General features: G+C 51.4%; 1 protein-coding gene across 1 annotated transcript; it reads left to right on the top strand.

The window, feature by feature from the left end:
• Positions 1 to 26797, top strand: PITRM1 (pitrilysin metallopeptidase 1). Its single transcript, XM_046679455.1, has 27 exons — positions 1 to 103; positions 2884 to 2986; positions 4975 to 5081; positions 5357 to 5508; positions 6067 to 6181; positions 6258 to 6354; positions 7384 to 7544; positions 9962 to 10088; positions 10371 to 10459; positions 11239 to 11367; positions 11970 to 12083; positions 12283 to 12379; positions 12926 to 13060; positions 13694 to 13832; positions 16044 to 16160; positions 17608 to 17740; positions 19026 to 19146; positions 19255 to 19331; positions 19571 to 19736; positions 20038 to 20138; positions 21584 to 21704; positions 22342 to 22413; positions 23016 to 23128; positions 24354 to 24479; positions 25459 to 25604; positions 26182 to 26284; positions 26381 to 26797. The coding sequence occupies exons 1-27, from the start codon at positions 51 to 53 to the stop codon at positions 26472 to 26474; spliced, it is 3108 nt and encodes a 1035-aa protein (XP_046535411.1). The 5' UTR covers positions 1 to 50; the 3' UTR covers positions 26475 to 26797.
• The last annotated feature ends 223 nt before the right edge of the window (positions 26798 to 27020 follow it).

A 27020-nucleotide genomic window follows, 5' to 3' on the forward strand; every position in this document is an offset into this window, starting at 1 on the left:
GTGCGTCGGGATAAGGGGTCGCGGCTCTGGTTCTGCGCTGGTCTCACGCCATGTGGCGCTGCGCGGGCCGGGCGCGGAGATCGCTGTGGGGGCTGAGTGGCCGGTGAGACGCGGGCGGAAGGAAGGAGGAGGGAGGGAAGGAAGGAGGGACGGCCGGGAGGGGCGAGAGACTGCGGGTTCTCGCTCGGGTCTGGGATTTCGCCCCGCAACCCCCTCCTGTCATGCATGGCCTCCGCTCCCCGAGACCCCTCGCCTGGGATCCCCGCTCCCCGAGACCCCTCGCCTGGGACCCCCGCTCCCCGAGACCCCTCGCCTGGGGCCCCCGCTCCCCGAGCCCCGTCGCCTGGGACCCCCGCTCCGCGAGACCCTTCACCTGGGGCCCCCGCTCCGCGAGACTCTTCGCCTGGGGCCCCCGCACCCCGAGATCCCTAGTCTGAGGCTTCCACACTGCTAGACTTCTCGCCTGAGGCTCCCGCTCCCTGAAACCCCTCACCTGTGCCCTCTGCACCTCAAAACCTCTGATCGGAGGCTCCCGTACTCCTAGACCCCTCGCCTGGGGCTCCTGCATTCTGAAACACCTGATTTGGGGGCCCCGCACCCCGAGACCTCTTGTCTGGGGTTCCTGCACCCTGAGACCCCTGGTCTGGGCCTCCTATACCCCAAGAGCCCAGAGCCCAGCCCGCGGACCCTTGCAGGGCCCCCGTGAGGGTCCTTTTAGCCCCTTGAGATGGCAGAGCCACCCTGCTATCACCTCGCAAAGGAAGGGAGTTTCGGTCCAGTTACCACGGTTGGGGTGATGCAGAAAGACAAGTCTGCGGGTACAGCCAGGCCAGGCCCAAGGAGCTGGCCTGACCCCCTTTCCCTCTGGGACCTCAGGTGATCTCAGAGTGGGTGGCCCTGTGTACAGGTCGTCAGGGCTCTTGAAGGGAAGATGGTCATTAATGTGGATTTTAATTGGTGCAGTAAAAGCAACTGGCAGTTTGTGGCCCTCATTAAAACGCTTCCTCCCATTTCCTTTTTGTTGTGGGTGAGGAATCCTTAAGGGACCTGAGGCTTCCACACCAAGTGATTATGCTTGAGTTACATTCTTAATGAAATTGTAGCCTCTGGGAATTGAACTTTTTTTTTAATGACTAGATTTATGGAAAAAGAATACATTTATTTTCAAACCTTGAATGAGCATCGTGCCCTGTGAGTTTGTAAATTGACGTAACATTTTACTTATTAAAAAAGGATGAATGGGGCCAGCCCTGTCGCCTAGTGGTTAAGTTCCACATACTCCGCTTCAGCGGCCCCAGTTTGCGTATTTGGGTTCTGGGCACAGACCTACACCACTCGTCAGCCACACTGTGGCAGTGACCCACATACAAAAGAGAGGAAGATTGGCACAGATGTTAGCTCAGGGCTAGTCTTCCTCAAGAAAAAAGAGGAAGATTGGCAACAGATGTTAGCTCGGGGTGAATCTTCCTCACCTAGGGGGAAAAAAAAAAGGACGAGTTGTTTAGTTTCATGCTAATTTACAGAGGCTTGTTTATGGTGCAGTTTAAGTGCTGTTAGCTAAGGTGAGGAAACACCGGGGTGCCAGCTGTTGGGGTGCCCTGCTGCTGTGTTCAGAGTTTGAGTGCGGGAGAGTTATTCATATATGGTTACCAGAAAGTCTATGGGGGGAGGCCCGCGATTCCTCCAGCTTTTCATACACTCTCAGTGTAAGCATTTCCTTTTCATGACTGTGTTTTTCGTGATAAATAATTCCTTAAAATCCTCTGTCCTGTAATTCTAGAATGTGCTAAATCAATAAGAAAAATATTGGTTGGTTCTAGCATATCTCCGTAATATTGCCAGATACTGACTGAGTCAGTCTTTTCTTTCCTTTCCTGTACACATCTACTTCAAATTTTTCTGAGATAGGTTAATGTAGAAAATTCCATAAAACATGTAATACAGTTGAGAGAAAAATTATTTAAAAGTAAGTTGTGTCACCATTGCCCAGTTTAAGATGACCTCTAACCAATGGTAACGCCCCCTCCCTTTTAGATGTAATCTCTTTCCTGGTTTGCAGAAATTATTTCTTTGCTTTTCTTTATATTTTTACCATCTTTGTGCATTTCTTCAATACAGCGCTACCTGCTAGAATAGTACTGTGTCTCTCCTTGGTATTTTTGGTTCAGCATCATGTGACCCACGTCTTTGTTAACGGGCAGTTGTGGTTCATTCATTCTATGGCTAAGTTTTTTTGTTGATTAAATAGTCCACAGTTTATCCACTTTCTGTGCCTGAACATCTGGGTTGGTGGAGTCTGGGGCTCTGAGGAATGGCGCCCACATTTTCGTACATGTGTGCTGGTGCACGAGTAAAAGTTCTCCTGGGCACGTACATCGAGGTGAATGATTTGCTGACCTAAATAACGCCAAATGCTATTCCACAGTCAGAATTTGCACACTCATTAATGGTGTGTGAGTTCCTGGTAACACTACTGAATTTTCACCGATGTGGCAGGTATGGAATGGGACTTTATTGTAGTTTGAGTTTATTGCGATGCTGTGATGGAAGAAGCCATTTTGATGTGGAAGTTGTTTTTATATAGGTAAGGAAATTGGTATCTTAATTGTGTTGTGGTTAGTTGTGAACATGTACAAATGAAAGCTGCTCAGCATTTGATCATTAGTTGCTATTATGAAGCTTTAGCGCAGTTGGGATACAAGATCACTAAAACTGAGAGCTTTCCTGGAAGTTAGCTTTCTGGGATGTGTTTGGAAGATGGAAGGTTTAATTTTTCTTTGTGGATTTCTCTTTATCACATGGTGTGTTTTCATTACGTTACGGAGCTCTGTCAGCCGGTTTTCCTGGAAGTCGTCTGACTTTGCTGACTTTCCTTGCTTGTAGCGATGCCGGCCTCAGAGCCTGGAGGTGGAGGAGCGACACAGCCTGTGAGAGGGCGCTGTGGTATCACGTCGGAGAGAAGATCCACGGATTCACCGTGGGCCAGGTGGGGGCCCGTCCCGCGGTGCGCGTCCTGTGTGGACCCCCTGATGGGAGAGCAGGAGGGCCTTCAGATCAGAGACTGGACAATTGTCACCTTGTGTCCCCAGGCCCTGGCCTCGCTCCTCTGCCACTGGAGGTGCTCGCCTGAGCGGAGTTGGCAGATGAAAGGCTTTCCTGATTCTTAAATAAGTGCAGGTCCCCATACCCTCCCCTGAACCCCTTGCAGCCTCACACCTTTTCAGATTTTCGAAAGTAAATCAGCGCATTAGCATGTCTGCGTCCAGACACGTGACTGTTCACGGAGTGTGAAAATAGACTCCGAAGGCCCCACCTCTATTCAGGGCAGCTGTTACCCTCAAAGGAATTTGCTCCAAACGTAGGCAAAAACTTTCTGCCTTTGAGCCATTTAAGTTTCAGAATTATAGAAAAAAGATTGTGATCCTGTATTTACTTAGTTTATGTTAAAATGTATTTCATTTGGTTTTTGTTTGCTTAAACTTTCACATCTTTCAGTGCAATACTTGAAAGTACGTACTTACGTAATTGACTGGCTGTTGGCTTCATGCTGTGCTTGGCACTCTCACAAATACAAGGCAAGCAGCTCAGCGTCCAGAGAGATGCGTGCAGCTGTAACACAGGACAGTGGGACGAGCGTGGCAGAAGTGCGGAGGGAAGAGGAAGTCAGGAGGAGGGGCGCTCTGCTGATGAAGCGCGCTCTGCTGATGAGGCTGTGGGACGGGTTCCTGGAGCAGGGGCGTGTCAATTAAGAAGGAGAGCCGCCCTCTGTCTGGATAGCCTGAGCAGGGCCGGGAACAGTGGGTCGTTTACTTGCCTGAGCAAGGGTGCGTGGGTGGGCGAGAGCATCTCTAAGGTCCCTGAAGGCCGAGCAGAGAGGTTTGGATTTGCAATAGTTACTGCTCAAGAGGAGCATACTTGGAATTCTTTCCCTCTATCTTTCAACTTTTCTAGAAATTCATTTTATGATAAACCGTGACCCTTGTTTGAGAAGTAGCTCCCAGGAGAGCTGTTATGCAGCAGACGTCTCGCTGCACCTGCTGATTTTCTGTATGTGGATCATCTCTCACGAAGCACAGTGAGCTCTAAGATGTGAGTCACTTAATAGCCATAAATCATGCAGACATCAGCAGGCCCCTCTAAGCACGTGGTTCCTCGGGCAAGGCCCCCGAGCTAGCTCAGGGAACCGGAGTTGTCATCTCTGCCTGGCCGGTCACTTGCTGTGTAGGCGCAGACGGGTCTCGTTCACGGCCTCTGGACAGCGGGGGTGATAAACAGCGGGTTATCAAAGTGAGCGGGCATTGTGATTGGAGGGGACGCCCCGGCGCAGTCGCACGATGTGGCAGTTCTGCAGCACCGAGGACAGGGAAATTATGCAGAGGCTCACCCAGATGAAGGACACTGGGGGGACTTATGCCATCCGGACCCCCCATGAGGAATGAGTGACAGCCGACAGCCCTGGCTCACCACTGGGAACCGTCATAAACTCGGAAGCAAAGTTTAGTCCTCAGAGCATCCTTCAGCCCCCCAAGGCCGAGGTCTGTGCCAGCATTTCCCTCCCGGCAGGGCCGTCTGAGTGTCCCGTGAGACGGTGTGTGCAGGAGTAAGACACACAGCAGACGCTCCAGGGACAGCTTCATGCCTTGGGGCAGCTGCTGTGACAGAGGGGTCTGCCCCCCGCCGTGTGTAGTCTCGGCAGGTGTTCCCATCGCCCCGAGCTGCGGTTGTCTCATCTGTAAATGGGGCGAGGGTACTGCCCTTCTGGGCCACACTGCAATGTTCAGAAAACGTCTAGGAAATAGCATTCACAGAAGGCACGGTGTGTGCCATCATCAGCCTAGGTCTGGCCTTCGTCGTGCTGGCTTCTCAAGGTCGGTAGGTTCAAGGCAGACCAGCCCGTTCCCACAGCGTCCTTAACGTAACCCTCTGAATGCCCTTCCTTCCGAGGTTAGCTGCTCATGTGTCTTGTCAATTCAGGTAACGTCCATCCCTGAACTGTCGCTGACGGCTGTGAAGCTCAGTCATGATGGCACGGGAGCACGATACTTACACCTGGCCAGAGAGGACACCAATAACTTGTTCAGGTGTGTGGGCGTCCTGAGAAGGGCCGCGGCCGTGTCTGCTTAGAGCAGCTCCCGTGCTCGCGCGGTACAGGAGCTGCTGCCGGGGCCCTGGGAATGGAGGGAAAGCTGGCATGGGTTTACACCTTCAGCTGCACGCGGTGATGTTTACAGTGTGGGTGGGAGTTTCTACTCGCCATGGTTGGAGAGCGTCGTTATGAAAGACGATGCTGTTGAAGGGATCAATCCGTGCTCCGAGGCCCCGCAGCCTGTGACGCTGACCTGTCCCCTCCCCGCAGCGTGCAGTTCCGCACCACCCCGAGAGACAGCAGCGGCGTCCCGCACATCCTGGAGCACACCATCCTGTGCGGCTCTCAGAGGTACCCATGCCGAGACCCCTTCTTCAAAATGCTGAACAGGTCGCTGTCCACCTTCATGAACGCCTTCACAGGTGAGACGGCGTCCCGAGCCCGAACCGCTCCTGGGTCTGCAGGGCGCACGGGCTCGAGGTCACGTGGTTCCAAAGATGAAGCAGGGCCGTCGGCGCCCTGTCGACTAGAGTAGGTTTACCTTTCTCTCGTCTAGTTGAAAGATGGTGGAAGTCCAGTCCTGTAGGAAGGCCATACCATGGTTGGGTTATAAAAACTGGGATTTCAGAGAAAAGGCATCTGAGGTTTTTCCTGGAAGAGGTCAAAACAATTTTCTTTGGGGAGTATTGCTACAAAATTTGGTCTCTAGCCTTTTGTCAGTGTCACGGTGGTGTTTCGTTTTACTTTTAGGAAGTGGGGCGGCAAGTAGGCCGGTGGTGTGCGCAAAGAAGTGCCATTAGAGAGCCGAGGCCGCCGCTCCGGGCGTGCGAGACAGCAGTGCCCGTGCTGGGTGCCCACCTGGGGCAGGGGCACCGCCTCCCTGCCGCTTGAAGTTGGCACGTGCTGTGAGGGAGGCGAGGCTGGAAACGAGCGGTTCCTGGGGCATCTGTGTCTTACGGTCTCTCTCCCCTCACCCGCAGCCAGCGATTACACTCTGTACCCGTTTTCCACACAAAACCCCAAGGACTTCCGGAACCTCCTGTCCGTGTATCTGGACGCGGCCTTCTTCCCATGCCTGCGGGAACTTGATTTCTGGTGCGTGACGGTGATGGCTGACGGGGGCGTTGGAGAGGGAGTCGCTGTCACCCCGTGACCCTTTGTCGTTGTTTAGGCAGGAGGGATGGCGGCTGGAACACGAGGATCCCAGGGACCCGCAGACCCCGCTGGTCTTTAAGGGGGTCGTCTTTAACGAGATGAAGGGGGCGTTCGTGAGTGTTTCCTTTGTGGATTGTGTTAAAATTATCTTGCTGTGTGAAATATTGGGATGTAAGTAGGTTTGGGAGATAGTTGACATCCTGTTACATCATTTAATTGTTCTCATCGTGTGGAGCTTGTTGGATTAGCTGGGGGACGGGGCTCTGAGCAGAACCCAGGGGATGCTAGAAAGGCCAGATCATTCTAGAGCCCAGTCTTGTAGACTAGCCATTCTCAGACTGGTGCATTGAAGACATTTGCAAAACATGCCGAGCAGTGCTGCTCTGGTCAGTATTTCTGTTTTGTTATGAAAAGTGTTTTTCGAAAGATATTTATGTTAACAAGTAATGATGGGTTAAGCTAATGAGGGAATAAGTAACTTTGTAAAATATTTCAGTTTTAATTTCTAATAAAGAAAAATTACATGTACACAGACACACAAAATCAAGAAACCCACGTCATCACAAGTTCCGGGGACCCTCCCTAATTCTAGGAGTTTGAAGGGTCTGAGGCCGGGCAGTCTGGGGACCACCATCCTCGCAGCCCCTTTGACTCTGGGCGCCCGCCTGACATACGGGCTCGCCGGCCACCCCGTGCAGCTGTCGGCTCTATCTTTCTCCTTTAATACTCAGCTAGGGCTGCTGCTTGAGACTCAAGTTAGGGTGATGGCTTTCCCTCTGGAAGCCATGGGACCCTGCCGCGCGCAGCTCGTGGTCAGAGGGACTCCTAGCTGGTCCTCCCTCGGCTCTGGGCATCCCTGCCCTTCCCTCAGCTCTGCATTGTGGGCACCTGGTATGCACTGCAAAGTGGAGTTTCCTTCCCTTCTGAGAACCGGTCCCCGGGTCCCACGCGGAGACTGGATGTATTGGAGGCTTCGTTATTGAACAGTGTCTGCCTGGGCGTCCTTGTTTACCATTAGCACGGTTTTATTTGCAAGACATTATAGGTATCTGCTCTCAGAAGGTGACTGATTTGCTATGTGTTGTAATGTAATGGTGTGTTTATTGCATTACATACGTGTGTGTGTGTTTTTGAATTTGAAGACAGATAACGAGAGGATATTCTCACAGCACCTTCAGAACCGACTCCTTCCCGACCACACGTACTCCGTGGTCTCCGGTGGGGACCCGCTCTGCATCCCAGACCTCACATGGGAGCAGCTTAAACAGTTCCATGCTACTCACTATCATCCCAGTAATGCTAGGTAAGGTTCATTTCTAAGGTTGAGTGGTGGGATGATGAAGAGCTGACTGGTTTGGGGGCTGGCCTGTTGGCGTAGTAGTTAAGTTCATGCACTCTGCTTCAGCAGCCTAGGGTTCGCAGGTTTGGATCCTGGTTGCAGACCTACACTCTGCTCATCAAGCCATGCTGTGGCGGTGTCCCACATAAAATAGAGGAAGATGGGCAGAGTTGTTAGCTCAGGGACAATCTTCCTCACCAAAAAAAAAGAGTTGCCTTGTTTGCATTTTCTTACACTAAATTACACAGCTTCTTGGATTTGGCAGAGATGTGTGCTTAAGAACAATGTAAATTTGGATAAGATTCTTCACTTATTAGATTGCCTCTCTGATTTGCTTGGACGCTCGCTCTAAAAGTCTACAGCATCTCAGCTTTAGGATGTGTAATGAGGGAGTGCTTGTGCGGTGTCTTGCTCGTCAGACTCTTCGCCCTTGATCCTGGAAGTGCTCCAGAAATAGCGGTTGCAGTTTTTAAACCTCATATACTTGCTTTTTGATAAATTGCTTGTTTTAGGTATCATTAATAATAAAACACTAATACTTGTATTTATAAATATACCAAACAGTAATGTTAAATTCTATTGTGAGATTATTTTAAGTGTAAAAACATTTAAATTTTAATTGTGGAAACTTTCAAACATACTGAAAAGTATAGGGAATAGAATAATGAACCCCTTACACTTATCACATAGGTATATCCTTGGCCAACATATTTTAGAGGAAATTATGGACATCATGATGCTTTTCCCCTAATACTTGGATTTGGACCCTAAAACATAAGGATAGTTTCTTACGTAAGATAGTGCCATTTTCACATTTAACAAAATAAAAAATACTAGCTTAAAACTACGACTTCTGAATTCCGATTTTCCAGTACTCTCCAAAGTGTTTGTTTGATCCAGATGAGGCCCACATACTTGGTAAGGCTCTGTTTTTCTCCTTGTAGACACAGGCCGTCTGACGGCTGGTGCCCTGACACCAGTGAATATTGAGTTCCTTGTGAGCCTGTTCCTGGTTCTCGTATTCATTGAGTGTTGCCTGGAGCGGTTCCTTTAGTAGAGTTTGCAGAGTTTTCTAAGGAATTTGTAATTTCTCGTACGATTATTAGCTGGGCTTCTGTAAAGAGCAGCCTTCCCCATCCACGGGGCAGCTGGCTTCCTGGAGTGCGGTTCTCAGGGGAGAACTGGGGGTGCTTCTCCTCGGCTGTCCCATTTTAGGGGGAGACGGTAGCAGGAGCTCCTCCAGTGACAGAAGAGGCTTTTTTAAAGCCTTGTTTCTTTTATTTTTTAATACTTTATGATCTCATGGAAATATTTTCATGTATGTATGTATGTATGTATGTGTTTGGGGTTGTGTGACCAAATGGAGTCTTTTTATTTTATTGTTTTATGCTCCGATTGTCCTGAAGTGGCCCGAGGGAGTCCTTCAAGCTCATCCTGTGTGTCACAGTTTCTTTAGTCTTCAGTAAGTTGTTTGAAGGATCTGTAAGATATTAGTCCCCCAGATCTCTCTGTTTATTTATTTTATTGGGATATAATTGGCACATAATTCTGTTTTCAGGCGTACACCATAATGATTTGAGATACGTGTATTGTGAAATGATCAGCATGGTGTTAAGTTAACATCCATCACCTCACGTAGTTGATTTTTTTCTCTTGAAGGGAACTTTTAAGATCTGGGCTCTTAGCCTCTTTCACATACCCTGTACAGTATTGCTAACTGTAGCCACCTTGCTGCACACGGGATCCCCAGAACTTGTCTTCTAACTGGGAGTTTGTACTTCTGACCCCATTCACCCCACCCCCTACCCCTCGCCTCTGGCCACCGCTGGTCCGCTCTCCGTGTCCGTGCGTCTCGACCACAGCTTGGACATTAGATTAAAGAAAAAGATCAACTCTGGCATCATAACCTTTTTCCTTTGGATAAACAAATGTGTCATCTTAAAAGCACGTGTTATCTGAAACTTGTAGCCTAAAATCGAACTTGGTGAAATTCTTTAGCTTGTCAGTCCCACAGTGTTATTGCATTGCTGTAGGGAAGGTCTCAAGGTGTTTAACGTATAACTTACTTGGTTTTTATAACACTTTTGTAGTACGTTTCAAGTAAAATAAAGAGTGATTTTTGACAGATTTACATTTAATTAATGCCTTTGCACGATTTGTCTTGTGTGTGAACCACCTATCTAATAAAAGGAGCAAAAGACTCTATTTGGTATTTGTAGTTAAGCTAAGTAAAAAAATGTGTTCCTATATAAAGTTCGTTTCAATGTGGAAACCGTCCTGTTACGGCTGCTGTGTCCTGCATACCCTCGGTTTCATACAAAAACCCATCTGTGCTGAAATCTCTTTTTAACTGAGTCTAATAGATTCTCTCCCAATTTCAGGTTCCTCACTTACGGTAATTTCCCGTTAGAACAGCATCTGGAACAAATTCACGAAGAAGCGCTGAGTAAATTTCAGAAAATTGAGCCGAGTACCGCCGTGCCAGCGCAGAAACCTTGGGATAAGCCAGTGAGTGTGCTGCCCAGACAACAGTCAGTGTGTTCACCATGCCTGTTAGATGCATGAGATGGAAACTCAAACTGTGCGTCAGTAATAGGGTTTTTAAATGTCTGGTGGGCTCTGCTGTGTATGTAAGAGCTTCTCAAGCCTAAAGAATGATGATTTGCTTGAAAAGAAAGTTAATTTGTTGGAAAGCATCTCTTGGGCCATTATCTATCTAGACAACCAGTGCTGGTGTAAACTCGTTCACTCGTGCTCTGTGCCTACTTAACGCATCACGTCGTCTTACAGAGGGAGTTCCAGGTCACGTGTGCCCCGGACTCGCTGGCCGTGGGGTCCCCCAGACAGACGACTGTCAGCGTCAGCTTCCTCTTACCAGAGTAGGTATCTGCTGCAGAAGTGGGGGCAGTGCGGGTGAGCAGAGTCGGAGTGGGGTCCTCCCATCGAGGGTGAATGGAGGGTTAGGATCCAGGAGTCTAGCAGGCAATAGAGGCCGGGAAGTTTTTACAACCTCTGAGTTGGTTTTGGGGAAACGCTTTTGGTAGGCATCCAGGAGAAAGGTTGCTTACTTATTGCATCTAAAGCTCATTCCTACAGAGAAAAGGCTGGCTCTGAACAGGAGGTGTCACCATTAGGGGGGCTTATCAATCGATGCCTTTGAGCATGGGAAGAGCACTGTGAACAGGGCCTCAGAAAAACGTACGACACGCAGAGCTCTAACTCGAGTGTGCGCGGGCAGGAAGGGCTCCAGCGCACTCCATCGGGTTGTCTGGCCCAAGCAGCTGCGTGGCTCGTGCCCCATCTTGTCGTGTTTTTGTCTAGGTGTTGATGTGTGGCTGTAATGGAAATAACAGAGGTCAGAGTGCTTGGCACGCTGTCATAGCCTTCGAAATGCAGCTCAGTCACCCTTGTAGTTTGGGACCCAAAACTATCTCAGTATCTAAGAGCTCTGCAAACCAAAAAAAAGCAAAAAACAAAATTCCTTTGCCCATGTAACTGTTAAAATAGAGGTTGAAATGCAAGAATTTCTAGTAGAACTTCTGCTGCATTGTAAATACAAGTGTTAATTTTGTAGTGATCTTAATGCCTTTGAAAACATTTACAAGGGCCCACAGTTTCTTTCCCCTTTTGTTCTCCTGCCCCCACCTTTTAACTGCAGGATCACTGACACCTCTGAAGCCTTCACATTAAGCCTTCTGTCTTCACTCCTGATCGGTGGACCCAACTCCCCCTTCTACAAGGCCCTGATTGAATCTGGACTCGGCACGGACTTTTCTCCTGATGCTGGGTGAGCTCTGTTGTCAGCAGATCCGTCCTTGCACCTGGGGCAGGTTTATGTTTGACAGGGTCTGGACACAGTCTGGGTTGTCACATCTGAGGAGGGTCACTGGCCTCTGGTGGGTGGGCATCAGGGGTGGCGCATGCCTGACATCCCACGGTCACAGGACAGCCCAGAACCTTGCGCTAGAGGATCATTCCAGTACTAGCTGTTTATATCCCCTGCAGGGGACTGGCCAAAAAAAGAAAAGCAAAAGGAAAAAAGACAGCTTTTCCAAGAGCTCAGGATGACATCCTGCTGCCTGTTTTAAAAGTCAGGTCATTAAATATCCTTTGAAATCTTAGGATTTTGTAAAACTCACTAGTTCTCTATTTCACTTTGCCATTCCTCTAAAGTTTACATTGTATTGATTTTTAGTACTGTTAAGCATGTGAATGTAGATGTGACCAGTTCTGTGTGAAGGCACTGCTTTAATTGACGCGTCCGTGTGGGCCTTGGGAGTGGAAAGTCCTCGGCCATGTTCTGTAGAGTATTTGATGTTTAAATAAAGCGTGTTTGGTGAATGACAGAAGTTGTTGGGATTCTGATGCTTTCCCTGCTGTGTCCGCTAGATACAATGGCTGCACCAGAGAGGCCTACTTCAGCGTTGGCCTGCAGGGCATTGCGGAGAAGGACGTGCAGACCGTCCGGGACATCATCGACAGGACCATCGGCGAAGTCATCGAGTGCGTATGGCCTCTCTGGTGATCGCGCATTCTCAGTTCCCGGGCTCTTGGCAGGGAGGGCAGCCAGGCGTCTCCGCTGTCTGGCTGTTTCTTACGTAATAAAACGCACTTGTTCACATTTAGTTGTTTACCTATCATCTCTGCTGCTTTGTTCAAAAACATTCATTTATTTTCAACATCTGTTTTCGTATTTCTTCAGGAAGGGATTTGAAGATGATCGAATTGAGGCTTTACTTCATAAAATCGAGATACAGATGAAGCATCAGTCCACCAGCTTTGGACTCGCCCTGGCCTCGGTGCGTGATTTTCCAGCCGCCTCTCTCTTTTTCCTTCTTTCTTTCTTTGTTTTTTTTGACTTTTGCGATTAGTGGTTCTTCACAGTACTAAAAATATAGATTGATATTCAGAGCACCTTTCATTTGAACCTGCAAAGTTAGGCTGTTTTGGATCTGATAGAAATTTACTTTTAATTTAGTTCTTTGTCTTTTTACTAGCTTACCTAATTGGCTATTTGGTACTTTATGTCTTTACATAAAATAGACTTACACAGAATACTTTAAACGGGTGTGGATTTCTGATAACTGTTGATCTCTTGGTAATTATATTTTCTAAAAATAATTTTAAACTTATGCGTTTTTATTAGGAAAAAACAGGTCTGAAATGAGTTTCGTTTCTCTTCTTCTGACCAAAGAATGTCTTAATTTTTGTTATGAACAGTCGTCTGTGCTGTTTTTAAATATAGAAACTGAGATCTTAATAAAATGCCATGCCTTCAGTATTTACTGGGCTGATGTAGCGTTCATGGTGTAATGTGCGTGTGGATTTAAAAATCTCTGTTCCAGTACATCGCTTCCTGCTGGAATCATGACGGGGACCCCGTGGAGCTCCTGCAGCTGGGAAGTCAAGTGGCTCATTTCAGGCAGTGCCTTAAGGAAAATCCGAAGTTTTTGCAAGAAAAAGTGAGACAGTATTTTAAAGTAAGGAAATCAGAGAACTTCTGTCTATAATTTTGAAGTTGCATTTTATAATAATGAAAGGAACATTAGGAATATAATCTACGTTATGTAAGTCAGTTTTTGTTAATGAATAAATGACAATCTTTTAATTATTAATTAAAAATTTAAGTGCTCATGTTAACTCAATTCTACTTTCCAGCTTCTGATGCAGGTTGGTTTTTTATATGAATGTCTATGTGTACTTTTTACATATGAGTATGTGTGTGTGTGTCTGTATTGACAGAGCATTTGCATATCTGTCTGTTTTGTTAATAGAAAGTTTAGAATATGAGAACAGTCGTCAGTGTGTGCGTGTTCCGGTTGTTCCTGTGAAGGACTCTGTTGGTGCTTGCTCGTTTGTTCCCTTAGGTGTCTGGGCGTCTGTCCTTGGTGTGAGTCCCCTGTAGGCAGCTGTTACTATAATGGAACTTCTTATGGGACCTTATGGGGCAGGGCGGGGGCTGTTGTCCGTGTGTCGTCGTTTGGACGCGGGACAGGATCTCATCACTTGACCTTGGTCGCTGCCTTGTTCTGGTTATTTTGCACAAAGTTCAATACATTGGGCCTTAATAAAGTCTTGTCTCAGTGTGGCTTTTTTTGTTCTGATTGTTGCAGAATAATCAGCATAAGTTGACTTTATCGATGAAACCCGACGACAAGTATTCCGAGAAGCAATCACAGATGGAAACAGAAAAACTGAAGCAAAAGGTCAAGTCTCTGTCGGTGAAAGACAAGCAGCAGATCTATGAAAAAGGTCAGGCGTTGGGTCATGTTCTTACGACCCCCGGGCCCCCAACCCGGGGGCTTCAGGAAGTCAGTCGTGGAGGCATTTATTCATCCTGTGTTTATGGGGCGCCTATAAAGTTCTGCTGTCGGTGCAAGCGGTTCCACCCCAGTAGGGTTGACCCTGTTCTCGGAAAGATCCCCCTGTCGTTCAGCAGGAAAGGCAGGCGTACAGGTGAAGAGGAAGCTTTACTTGTTTGGGGAATTATACCAGTGCTTTCTGTTCATCGGGGCTGTGGTTTGCCGTCATAGCGTGTGTTGTGTTGCAGTGCGTCCTTGCTTCCTGAGGAGCCGTGTGGACAGAGTGAGCTGGGAGTCAGGAGAGGCAGGTCTCGGGAGGGACAGAGGCCTGGAGCTGGGGCGAGGCCCCGCCCGTGAAGACAGGAACGGATGTATGATTCGTATGGTGCTAACGTGCACTCACTGTGAAGCTCAGTGCTCCTACTCCTGAGCATTGACCCAGGAGAAGTGAAAGCGTGCGTCCACACGGAACTGAAGCAGCCCACATTTTCGTTGACACGGACATGCTCACCTGGACAGGTGGCTCGGCCGTAAAGCCAGGGAGCCCTGCTGCCCACAGTCCTGTCAGCGGGCAGTCCAGTCCCACAGAGGGCAGGTCCCGCAGGCATGGTGTTGAGTGGGGTTGGTGGGCACCGGAGGCAAAAGGAGGGGCACATGTCAGAGGTTTCTGTCCTGCCTCCGCCTGCGTTCAGAGAAGGCCGGGGGTGTTCTGAAGGGTGAAAGAGGCAGACCTGGCACTGTGGCTGGGACTGGACGGGCCAGAGAGCAGGAGGCGGCTTTTTCAGATGAAACGCACAGAACTAGAAAGAGGTGCGAGGGGTGGGGACACAGCACTGACTGGGGACTAACAAGCAGATGATGGGGGCCCTTGGAACCTGAGGAGGTACAAGCAGGTGGGAGCACGGCGCCCCAGTGCTGCTGCAGGCCATGCCCCGGGGAGGCAGCGCCCGTGAAGAGCTGCCCTGAAGTGCCCCCTGGGGCCAGTGGGTTGGTCACTGTGGCTCTCGGGGCCTGGTGATGGGAACTTCAGAGGGATGTGGAGGTCAGGGAGCCCGTCAGACACCGGGCGTCCGGTATCTTGGTGGCGTGATGTGGCCACATGCATGACAGAACTGGACCATGCTGTCTCCCCGCGTGCCCCTTCAGCTGTCTTGAGGTGTGTTCTGAGCCTCTGGAGACCCCCCGATAGTCCGTGTGGTCTGGGCAGGGCTCCCCTCTCATCAGATCAGTGGAAGGGCAGGCCCAGAAAATGCCTTTAAGCCGTTTTAGAATTTGTGAAATTTATGTGATTACACAAGCTTTTGCTGAGATTAGTGAAAGTGAAATAAGAATAAACAAGCACAAAGTTATTAAATTTCAGTCAGGCAAGAAATGGTTTGAAAGGTCTACAAACGAGTTCAGTCTGTCTAGTATAAAATTTAGGGGGCAGTGTTGGGGCTGCCCGATGGCGCAGCGGTTAAGTTCACATGTTCCACTTCTGTGACCTGGGGTTCGCTGGTTTGGATCCCAGGCACGGACCTACACATGACTTGGCAGGCCATGCTGTGGCAGGCGTCCCACATATAAAGTAGAGGAAGATGGGCACGGATGTTAGCTCAGGGCCAGGCTTCCTCAGCAAAAAGAGGAGGATTGGCAGTGGTTAACTCAGGGCTAATCTTCCTCAAAAAAAAACAATTTTAGGGGGCTGTGGAGAAACAGCTTGAGCACAGTACCACCCCCAGCAAAACCGTTCTTTTAGATTATTAAGAATGAGAGTTAGGGGGGCCGGCCCAGTGGCATGCTGGTTAAATTCATGCACTCTGCGTCAGTGGTGTGGGGTTTGCAGGTTTGGATCCCAGGTGCAGACCTAGCACTGCTCGTCCAGCCCTGCTGTGGTGGCATCTCACGTGAAACAGAGGAAGAGTGGCACAGATATTAGTTCAGTGACAATCTTCCTCACAAAAAATAAAAAAAGAATGAGAATCGGGAGGGAGCTGCCTACTGAGCAGGTGGTTGTGCTCCTGGGTCTGGTTTGCTTGGATGTGGCAGGTCCCTTGAAACCATAGTGCCAGTGGGCCCCACACCCCAGGGGGCGGCTGATTCCCATGTGGGTTCGGAACAGAGAGGGCGGGTAATGACTAAGACCTTTCCATTCGCCTGAATGTTGGTCCCTCTTTTTCAGGTTTGGAGTTACAGGCTCAGCAAAGTGAACCCCAGGACGCCTCGTGCCTCCCAGCATTGAAGGTGTCGGACATCGAGCCTGCCATCCCGTTCACGGAGCTGGAGGTGGCCCTGGCAGGTGAGTGTGAGCGTCGTGTTGCCGGCTGCACGGGCTCAGGGGTCAAGTCCCGTCCAGGCGCCACAGGAGGCGGGAGCCACCTGCCAATTCCTCGTCCTGCCCTCCGCGTTCCCGTAGGTTGTGTTCACCGTTCAGGGGCGATGGACAGCTGTGCTCGGGAGGGCCTGTGTGTCTTCCTGCGAGCGGGCCTGAGGGGCGCTGGGATTCGCTGTCCTAGACTCGGGGGAGGGCTAGGGTTGTGCTGTGGCTGTGTAAGCGCACTTCTTAGAGGATACCGGCGTCCTGGGAGCCCCTGGGCCTCAGTCTGGGCGGGGGATGACAGGACAGGAGGCTCAGCCCCTCACCACGCTCAGGCACTGAGTCGGGGGGCGGGAGGGAGCTGCGGGCTCTCGCCGCCTCTGGTTTTCTCCGCCCCTGTCACTGCCTCACTCTGCCTCCGGCTGGAAGTGCAGAGCCGGGCTCTCTGGGACGACATCCCGCTGTCAGGGTGGACGTTTGTTCATCTTCCATGTGGGGTCTTCTCTTCACCGTTCTGTCCCGAGGATGTTCTGACCGCAGTGTCACACTCCCTCCGGTGCCCAGCTGGGTAGGAGTCCCCACTGTGCTCAAGCATCTCAGGGATCTCTGAAGCCTCTCCTGCCTTTTTACTTTCAGCAGAACTTACCCTGTTTACACACGTCTCATCTACTTGTACGCTCGTGTGTGCATTTGTGAATGAAACTTGTTCTTCTGAATGAGGCTTCTAGGGAGCGGGGTTACGCCCACTGATGTTTTCATCCCCGCACGGTCGGGTTTATTGGGAAAGTTCTTGCGTGTTTATAAGAGGAATTGGGGAGGGTGGATCAGTCATCAGTCAGTGCGTCAGTTCCTCCACTGGGCTGGGGCCGTGCGCTGGTGAGATCACACCTTGCGTACCTGACGGGCAGGGACCATGGCAGCCTGGGGTGCCCAGGGCAGGACAGACACCATGTGCTGGGACTGCAGGGCAGCCGTCAGGGACCCGGGGCAGGGGTAGGCCTCATGAGAAGGAGGGGTGGCATTTGGGATGGGTGAGGTAGTGGCTTCAGATGTAGCAGGAGTGACCTGTCAGAGGCCACTCAGATAACGAGGAGGATCCGAGCAGAGGTGGTGAGGGTGGACAGCAGGAGGTGAGGACCAGCCGTGTGCTGGTGTAGTCGTGGACCCCGAAGAGCATCCTCATCTTCTCGTTCTTCACAAAGCGAGGGTTGCTTTAGTGTCGAAGGCCTTCAGCGTTTACCATAACAAAAGTATAATAGAGAAATTTGTCTAAATTATAGCAAACAAATAGTGTGTCCTTGCTAATATAAATTTTAAATGTCCATCTCTGAGAAGCGTTAGCATTATTATTAAAATATTAAACAATAATTCTATGGTTAAAATTTTATTGGTAGAGATCTGAACGGTTCTGTGCCGTCTGTTTCTGCAGCCGGAGACATCCCCGTGCAGTACTGCGCCCAGCCCACCAACGGCGTGGTCTACTTCAGAGCCTTCTCGAGCTTGAACACCCTCCCCGAGGAGCTCAGGCCCTACGTGCCCCTCTTCTGCAGCGTCCTCACCAAGTAAGGGGCAAAGACACACACATTTATTAATTCCGCACATCCTAGTATGTGTCATTAATGGGTGTTTTCTGTGATTATTTATTTTGTTTTAAAGCATCAGTAATCACTTTCCAGTGAGACTTTTTATCCTTCAAAACCCATAGTGTTTGACAGTGTGTAAATAGAGTGTGCAGTGTATCTGTTGAGAATTTTTCTTAGGAAAATCATATTAATAAAACATAGTACATTAAAATATTTTTAAACTCAGAGTACAATGTGATACAGATACGTCTGTGTCAGTGACTAAGTTCTTTGTAAGACTGAAGAGAATGAGTGTTTTTCTTTAGAAAACATGAGTGATTAACTCTAGCACATCAGCTGGGGCCGCCGTGAGAGACCGTGCTGCGTGTGCCCTCCCTGAGCTGGCTTGTGGTCCCTGTGCCCCTGGGTGAGCCGCGGTCTGGGAGCAGACCTGCAGATACAGCAGGGCGCACGCCGCTATGTGTGCCTGCTCCTGCTCCGTCTCAGGACCGAGGGAGGCAGGCGCGGTGGGTAGTCGGAGCTGTAGGCTTTGCCTCCTGCGTTCCGGGAAGGAGGGGAGAGAGACCCCTGCAGCCAACAGGGCAGGACTGTGTCACCGCCCCGACCCCACCCCAGTCACGGTCACGTGCGTGCAGTCCTTGCCTGGGCGGGGTCCCCCGAGCCCTGGCTGAGCCTCGCCTCGCATGGAGAGCACCTCTGACCTTTCCGAGCTCTCCATCCTTTTTCCATCATCGCTCCCCCTCCTTGTTCTTTGATAGCACACTGCTTTTAGGAAAAGCCTCGCTTTTGTCGTCTCAGCTTAGATCATTTCTTGCATTAGCAGCAGCAATTAGAGTGTTTCTTCCAAAGGCATCATCAGTGTTGGGATCACCTCTGCTTTTCTTAAAAACTCAAAAAGGCTTGTTCTCCGGGTCTCCTCCCTGAGACTGTCGGCTACTTGAGCAGATGGCATCTGTGCAGAATGCTGTGGAGGAGAGAAGCTTAGGGACGGCTTGTAAACGTGTGAAAGCTTAGCACTGGTCAGGACTTGATTCTTCTCGCTAGACAGCGGCTGCCGAGGCGTCTGGAGGACTGGACACTGACCCCCTGGACGGGAGAGGGTGGTGGGCGACGCAGAGCCGGCTGTGGAGAGGCGCCCGTGCCGTGCAGGGGGGAGGGGGAGGGGTTGAGAAGCTGTGGTCACTGGATTAATGCAACGGCTTGTTTGGGATGAGGTGGCCAAGATGGCATGGCTGACAGGGACATCTTTCTTTGCTGTTACTAGGCTGGGCTGTGGCACCCTTGACTACAGGGAGCAAGCTCAGCAGATAGAGCTGAAAACGGGGGGGATGACCGTTTCTGCCCACGTGCTCCCCGACGGCTCGCATCTGGACACCTACGAGCAGGTATGTTGTCTCCACGTCACACGGCGCTCCAAAGTTTATTTCTCCAGCATCTTTTCCTTTTAAATTACATCATAGTTAATTTCTTCTTTTCTTTCTTTCATGATTTAGGGTGTGCTTTTTTCATCCTTCTGCCTCGATCGAAACCTACCAGACATGATGCATCTGTGGAGTGAAATATTTAACAAGTAATTTGATTTGCAAAGATGTCAATCCTGGGATGTGTCAGAGATCTGGGTCTGATATGTACTCAAAGCAGAGGTTTACCCGTCTGTTGGTTGTTGATTTCTCAGCCTAATTGTACTTGTAATTCCTGTGTGAGATTTTTGAGGATGTTTAGCTCGTCTGGACACTGAATAGACTTTCCATGACACAAAGCGGGTGTGGATGGGTCTCTGGGAACTGACTGTGTTTCCTTTGTCCGCAGCCCGTGCTTGGAGGAAGAGGAGCGCTTCAGAGTCTTAGTTAAGATGACCGCTCAGGAGCTGTCCAACGGAATCCCAGACTCGGGCCACCTCTACGCGTCCGTCAGGGCGAGCAGGACGCTGACGCCTGCGGGGGACCTGCAGGAGACTTTCAGTGGGATGGACCAGGTGACAAGCTTGAGGAGCATCGTTCTTTGGGGTTGCTTGGCTCCCCGAGAGTTGGTAATGAGCCGTTTATGTCAGAAAAGCTAACTCTGACCAGTTTCAAGAGGGAACAGGTTTTCTTAACTCACTTTCCTCCTCCCACCCCCCAGCCCTTCCGCTCCCCATGCCGGGCACGTGCATCCCTCCCCAGGCACAGACTTGGGGTCCCAGGCCAGGGTGTCTGGTTTGCAGACAAGGCGCGGTGTGTGGCCCCCGTTCTGCCAGGGGGTCTGGTCTGCCTCACACACTGGTCCCTTTGGCTTAGGTGAGGCTCATGAAGAGAATTGCAGACACGGCGGACGTCAGACCTGTCCTGAGGAAGCTCCCACGCATCAAGAAGCACCTGTTAAATGGTGATGGCATGAGGTGGGTCCGGTCCGTTTCTCGGCGAAGGTCTCCTGCCTCATCCCGTTCAGTGTCCCTTGCACTTGACATTGCAGTCATGGCACCTTCCTCTTCAGTTCAGAGGGAACGCTTCGTATGGTCAAGGGCGTGATTCTAGACTTCACGTGTTCTGATGCTTAAGAAATCATTTAATATAGGGAAAAAACAATAGTATTTTAAGTTTGATAAATGAGGGAGGTGGGAAAGAAAGTGAGCTAATTTAATTATGAAACTGCAATGTATGTTTACTGCAAAGATTTAGTTACATTGCTCCCAAAAGTAAATAGCAAGTGTTCTGTAAACGAGCCACCCGTGAGACCCAGGGAAGGCCAGCTTGCTCAGGAGCAGAGTAAACACACACAGTTTGCTGCAAGAATAATTATACGGCGGTTTGAGGAAAACGTCTGGCACTTGGCCATCCACACACAGTCGGCCTTAAGCCCTCAGGCTTGTGAGCAGGACAACACATAATGGTGGCTGACCCCTGGGGTGTTTTCTGCATCTCACTGTCTGTGACAGGTTTAGATCAGCGTGGAGCTCCCCATAGCGTCCCGGGACCTCCCCCGGCCATTCCTGGGCATCACCGCAGGTTCTCTGGGCAACAGGAGGGGAGCCCGGGGTCAGTGCTGGGCCTCATGCCGGGCGAGCTCACTTCCAGGTCCTGGATCACACTCAGACCTACACCCGTGGTGTCTCAGGCAACCTAACCTTGTGCGTGGGACACTGCTTTGCAGATTTATAGCAAGCAGTAAAGAACATATGCAGGGGGTTGTGTGGTGCCTGGAATACAGCCGGTGTTACTGTAATGGTGCTACTGTTAACTCAGCTGAAATAGATCTAAGGCCTAAAGAAAGAAAGTGCCCCTTGTCAGTGTGCTGTACAATTCAGGTGACTTTGATGAGACAGTATCTGTGGTTCTGTAGAATTTGGAAGAGTTATATCAAAGTATATTTTGAGAGCATGGTAATTCTTTGGCAACTTAGAATTTTCTGCTTTAATGACCAGTTCACATTTTCAAATTGTTGGTTTCTCTTCTAGACGGTAATTTAAGTTTTCAGTTTTCTGGTAATGAAAGTCTAAAGGCATCGTTGGCAGATCTTAATATTCTCTGTGTTCTCCTGCGTCTTCAGAGGAGCAGAATTTAGAGTCAGAAACGCAGTCTTTGCATCTTGATGGCTGTTAATTAGCTGTGTCACATTGGAATATGGGAAAGGCTTTTTGATAACTTGAAAGCGTCTTTGCTTTCCTTGTGTAGTATTTCCGTATTTGGTTGGTATTCCTTTAACGTTTTTGAGCAGTATTTTATACAAAAACAATACATTATTCACTTTTATTTTTGTACTATTTACACAAAATGTAGTGAATTAGTAACACAGTGTTTTACTTTTGATAGTGATAGCATCTGCGTACGTATGATCTTACAACAGGTGTTCAGTGAACGCGACTCCTCAGCAGATGTCTCAGGCGGGGAAAGCGGTGGAAGACTTCCTCGGGAGCCTTGGCCGGAATAGGAAGGAGCGGAAGCCCGTGCGCCCGCATGTGGTCGAGGTAAGACAGCAGTGACGCTGCGGCAGCGTCCCCGGGAGGCGCCGGGTCCTGCGAGGGCTGCTTCCTGGAGCTGCGTGCGGCCGCGGCCCCTCCCGGGGAGCAGCCGAGCTCAGCAGGGCAGCTTGTCCAGCAGTGACCTGGGGAGGAGCGAGTTGCGCCCCGTGGCCTGCGCTCCGTCGTCGTCAGTGGGCCACGCGGCGAGCAATCTCCGTGGGAAGCGGTCGGGCCTGGGGCACCTGTGAGAACAGCCCTGGGCGGTGGCACGTGAGCCTGTCTCAGGGCAGCCGCGTCCAGTGCAGTCTCAGGGGCTGGGGTCCCTTCTCGGTGGGCTTCAGCCAGGCTCACCAGAGCCGCGGAGGACCCCTCTCTGTCCCGGACGTGTGGACGTCCCTGCCCCTTGTGGATCCGTCAGCCCAGCTCTGCGGGGCCCCCACAGCCCCCCTGTGAGCGGCTGCTTCTCCGTGACCATCAGAAGGTGTACAAGGAGATTGCCTCCATTTAAAACCTTTTCTCAACCACTTCCACTCTGGGCCCCACACTGCTCATCAGCTCTTGGGTTTTCCGGAATGTACTTTCTTCCCTATTTCCAGTGAGTTGAGGGACTTTCTCGTTTCTCCTGGAAACATTTTATTTTCAGAGACCTGTTCCTCACGGATCCGGAGGAAGCATGCACGTTGGTGGCTCCCAAATCATAAGGAAGCTGATCACGGTAGGTGAACCAGCCCCTGTCGCTCCAGAAGGAGCCGGCCCCGCTCGTCCGGGCTGCGCTGGGTGTCGGCCCTCTGCCCGCTCCTCACAGCCGCCAGGCGCCTCACCCTGCCAGCACGTGGACCCGAGTGGTTTCTCTCGCGCACAGCGGACTGCGTGCTCGGCCCCGTGCTGTGAGACTTCTGTTACTGCCCACGCTCTTGTCCCTGTGCCATCTCCCTCGGTTTTAGCCTAAGCCACTGCTGAGTTACTGTCAACCCAGCTCCAGCCGGGCGTGTGATCCCTTCTTACATAGTTTGGTGGCTGTGGCGTTTGGTTTGGTCCCTCGCAGAGCAGGGCAGGTTAGCATGTTCCTGGAGAAAAGCGAGCAGGTGAGACCGCCCAGCCACCCAGCGATGTGCATGACGCACAGCAAATTGTGCCTGTTGTGTGACACTTACACCGGGAGGCCTCGTGCTATGGCTGGGGTGTAAATGTTAGGGGTAAAGTGAGAAGTAGTGTGGGGTGACGTCCTGTCCGTGCCCTGCCTCTGGACGTGAGAACAGGGCTGGCTGCCCAGGCAGGCAGGGCTCAGGGGCCCACAGCGCTCCCCTCCCTCCGCAGGACCCCACCTTCAGTCCCTGCCAGATGAAGACGCACTTCCTGCTTCCCTTCCCCGTGAACTACGTGGGCGAGTGTGTCAGGACCGCCCCTTATGCACACCCGGACCACGCCAGGTACGGGGCAGCTGGCCACAACACTGCTGCTGGGGGCGGGCAAGGCCACGACAGGGGAGCACGTCAGGGGCCCCGCCGGGAAGGTGTGTGGTGGGTGCGACAGACAGAGGGAGACCGAGACTGCCGCGGGTGCAGGAGGAGAAGTTCATGTGGAGGCAGAATCGTGCCCCTTTGCCCCCTCTGTCAGCTCCCTCCCACTTTATAGGACGTGACCCTGTGCTCTGCCCTCAGGAACAGCCATGGCTTCTCAGCCACTGAATAGGAAACGTAGGTTTAAGGCACCAGTGTTAGAAGAGGTGCCCCTGGGTAGCGGGATTACAGATTTTTTCCCCTCTTTTTGGTGTGTTTCAGTTTTCCAACAGTGAACGTGTGTTCCTTAAGTAATAGGGAAATAATAGAACCTTCTGAAGGAAAATACATGCAGAGGGCGAGCCCGAGTCCTGCTGGGGAGTGCGGAGCCCATCTGCACAGGCCTGGCACTCCTGCCTCGGACGTCCCTGAGAGGCCCCCCTGCCCCATCTGCAGGAACCCCTCCTGCTCCTGTTCCACGCAGCTCCTCGTCTGTTTCAGAAAAGACGGTGGGAGCGAGAGCTGGGCCGAGTGCTCAGTGAGGTGTCCTGTGCCTCTCCCTGGCCGGCGGCTCCGTCAGGCGGGTCTACATGGCCCTGCTCCCTCTGGCCTGTGAAGATGCTGTCTAGAACCATCCTTCTGTCTCTCACGCAGCAGCTGTGGCATTCATGATGGAAGTCAGTGGGGGCAGAAAACAGAGACGGTCCACTGGAGTGAGAGCTTAGGGAGGGCGGCCCGCAGAAACCTGTCTGAGAGCTTCCATGCCCATGTATATACGTGCTGACCACCGGCGTTGAAAGAAACGACTCGTACATTGGCTTGCACAATGAAAATTTAGACCCTCTTTTTGCTTTATTGGATTTTAAAATGCTCTGTGTATTGTAACAAGTGAGAGAGAGCTGGAAGTGTTTCAGAAAAGCTCATGGCCCCCCCACCACCGTCCCCCTAACCCCTGGAAGCCAAGCCAGTGTTTGAAAATGCCTCTTCCTCACACTTTTCTCCTAGTTTTGTTCATTAAAATGGGGGGATCATAATGTGTATGTTACATTACAGCTTGATTTTCCTTATTTTTGCTTTTGGATTGCTTCGTATTGTACACGATACTTCCCTGTTGGCCTTTTTCTTTGAACTTGCATTTTTTATTCCTTCATTTCAGTCTTAAGATCCTGGCGCATCTGATGACTGCTAAATTCTTGCACACAGAAATTCGAGAAAAAGGCGGTGCTTACGGCGGCGGCGCGAAGCTGAGCCGTGGCGGCATATTCACGCTCTACTCGTATAGGTGAGCGTCCCTGACCGAGCCCCGCACGTGGGGCCGAGGCCCCTGTCCCACGTCCCTGACTGTCATCGTCAGTGTCGTTATACGTGCACCGAACTTGAGAAAACCACAGTCGCTTCCAGCTTTTATTTGCTTCATCGCTGCTGAGCCATACCCGCAATATCCTGTTGGGGTCAGCTTTTAGGGACAGTGGCAGAGAGAAGGAAACGTCTCCTTAAGTAAATCGTGGCGCTTGCTAACCGGCTGTTGAGCAGCAGAATCCCCCGCACTCTGGCCCCGTTTCCTCCCGAGGCCCCGCATGGCTCTGGGCTCCCGGGGCTTCCGAGCCACGTTCCTGCCCCTTCCTTGGAGTCGTCCCTCCGTGTCTGGGGCCAGCTGCCTGAAGGCCTGGCTCCCAGCGCCTTCAGGAGCGGGGGTTTGCATGCTGCCCTCTGGCCCCACGGCTTCCGGTTCTGTCCTGAGCTGGGGGCTCGGCTCCCAGAGGAGGGGCGGGCAGACCGTGAGCCCACCCTCAGCATCCACCGTGAGATGCGCTCGGCGCCACATGGATAGTGGGAGTCAAGGGCGTCGGAGCTCTCACCCTCCAGACTCTTGAGGGTCTCGCAGGTGGCCCAGCTGTGGGTGCACATGCAGGAGTGGGGTTTCTACCCCACCTGTCTCAGCTTCTCGGCACGAGTCTGCTCCCCCCCTTCACTCCCGACTTCCCCCGCCCGCCTGACCTCCCCTTCTGGCGAGTTCAGAGTGCTTAGTCACCTGGTGACAGCGCTGGGTGGACAGACGGCGTTTCCGAGGAGGGAGAACGTGTTGACGGCTCATGCGGCCACGTTTAAATATCCATTGTTGATTTTCATCTGTGCCTGTTGGACGTGCTCAAGCAGAGGCATTAATGGCTCAACAACATCTAGGAACCGTGGAGTCAGCACATGACTGTCACATGTGTCCTGTTAGCAAGCGCAGAGGCCTCACTCTCTGCCTCTCCTAGGGATCCACGTGTGACGGAAACGCTCCAGTCTTTTGCGAAGGCCGTCGACTGGGCGAAGTCGGGGAGGTTCACGCAGCAGGACATTGACGAGGCCAAACTCTCCGTTTTCTCCGCCATGGATGCTCCGGTGGCTCCTTCGGACAGAGGTATTGGGAGTAAATCACAAAGGGCTCCTCTGTACGTGGCATTGCCAGGCCGAGCACGAGAGCCCCTGAGCTGTGTGCTCCTCTCACCCCACCTCCCACCTTCTCTGCTGTGACCCTGAGATGTGCTTCTCGGCACCCGGGCAAGAGCAGCTCCAGGTCTCCCACGGGAAGGGGTTGAAGCCCCTCACTTCAGAGATCAAATCATGGGAGGCCAAGAGGCCAACGGGGGTCCCCGGGGCTGTGGGACCCACGTCCAGCTGGAGGCCATTCCAGTGTGACCCTCACTCAGTCAGCGTCCTCATCCCAAACGGGAGTGGCTCCTGGGGGAGATGAAGGTCAAAGGTTTGACCTTTCGAAATGTGACATGGAACAGGGTCAGCACCTGAGGTGGCTGCTTCTGTGTGTTCTCTGTGTTTCCTTCCAGGGCTGGACCACATCCTGTGTGTCCCCTGTGCTCACTCTCAGGGGCGACCGCTTCCTGTGTGTCCCCTGTGCTCACTCTCAGGGCTGGACCGCTTCCTGTGTGTCCCCTGTGCTCACTCTCAGCGGCAACCACTTCCTGTGTGTCCCCTTCCAGGGCTGGACCACTTCCTGCACGGCCTCTCCGACGAGATGAAGCAGGCGCACAGGGAGCAGCTCTTCGCCGTCCACCGAGAAGGCCTTATCGCCGTGAGCAACAAGTGAGTACCGCTGGGTGGGTGGCTCCCAGTGTCCAGCTCGCGGTGGCCCAGAGGGCCGCTGTGGAGGGCCATCTGACCCGCCCCGCCTGCCCACAGGTACCTTGGCACCGGGAGGAGCACGCACGGGTTGGCTCTGCTCGGGCCAGAGAACACGAAGATTGCTCGGGACCCCTCGTGGATCGTGAGATAGCAACTCTGCTGTCCGCGGCTGAGCCTACGGGCACATAGGCTCCGGAACGTTCAGCCTGGGCTAAATCAAATTTAAAAGGTCAAAAAAGACAGGTTCTTTCCAAAAATCGTGATCGTACATCATTCTTAAAATTCTGTCTAATGTATTGTCTACAAGTCAGACCAGAACTCTTCCATCTTAAAGAAGGAAGTGGAATGATCACGAAATTAATTGGAACAATCATGCACTAAATGCCAGAGATGCACAATATCTAATATAAATGCTTATTTTAACTTATTTTAGAATGTTTATTTAAGAAACTTAAAAATAAAAGGCAACTCTGACCTGTGCTTGGTCATTACTTCCAGTGGCACACGCTCGGCTGGTGGGTGCTCTCGGCCTTGTTGACATGAGTGAGTGGAGTGTACACAGTTACAGGCGGCCGGTGCAGCCGTGACACAGTGCAGTCGTCCCAGGGACCAAGAGGACTCTTAGTCCCTGGAGGGAGCGGCCGAGAACTTGGCGGGTGTGGGGTCAGTAGCACTGACACCAGCTTCTCCCACTCGG

The sequence above is a fragment of the Equus quagga genome, chromosome 12, assembly GCF_021613505.1.
Source record: "Equus quagga isolate Etosha38 chromosome 12, UCLA_HA_Equagga_1.0, whole genome shotgun sequence".
In the NCBI taxonomy this organism is placed as follows: domain Eukaryota; kingdom Metazoa; phylum Chordata; class Mammalia; order Perissodactyla; family Equidae; genus Equus; species Equus quagga.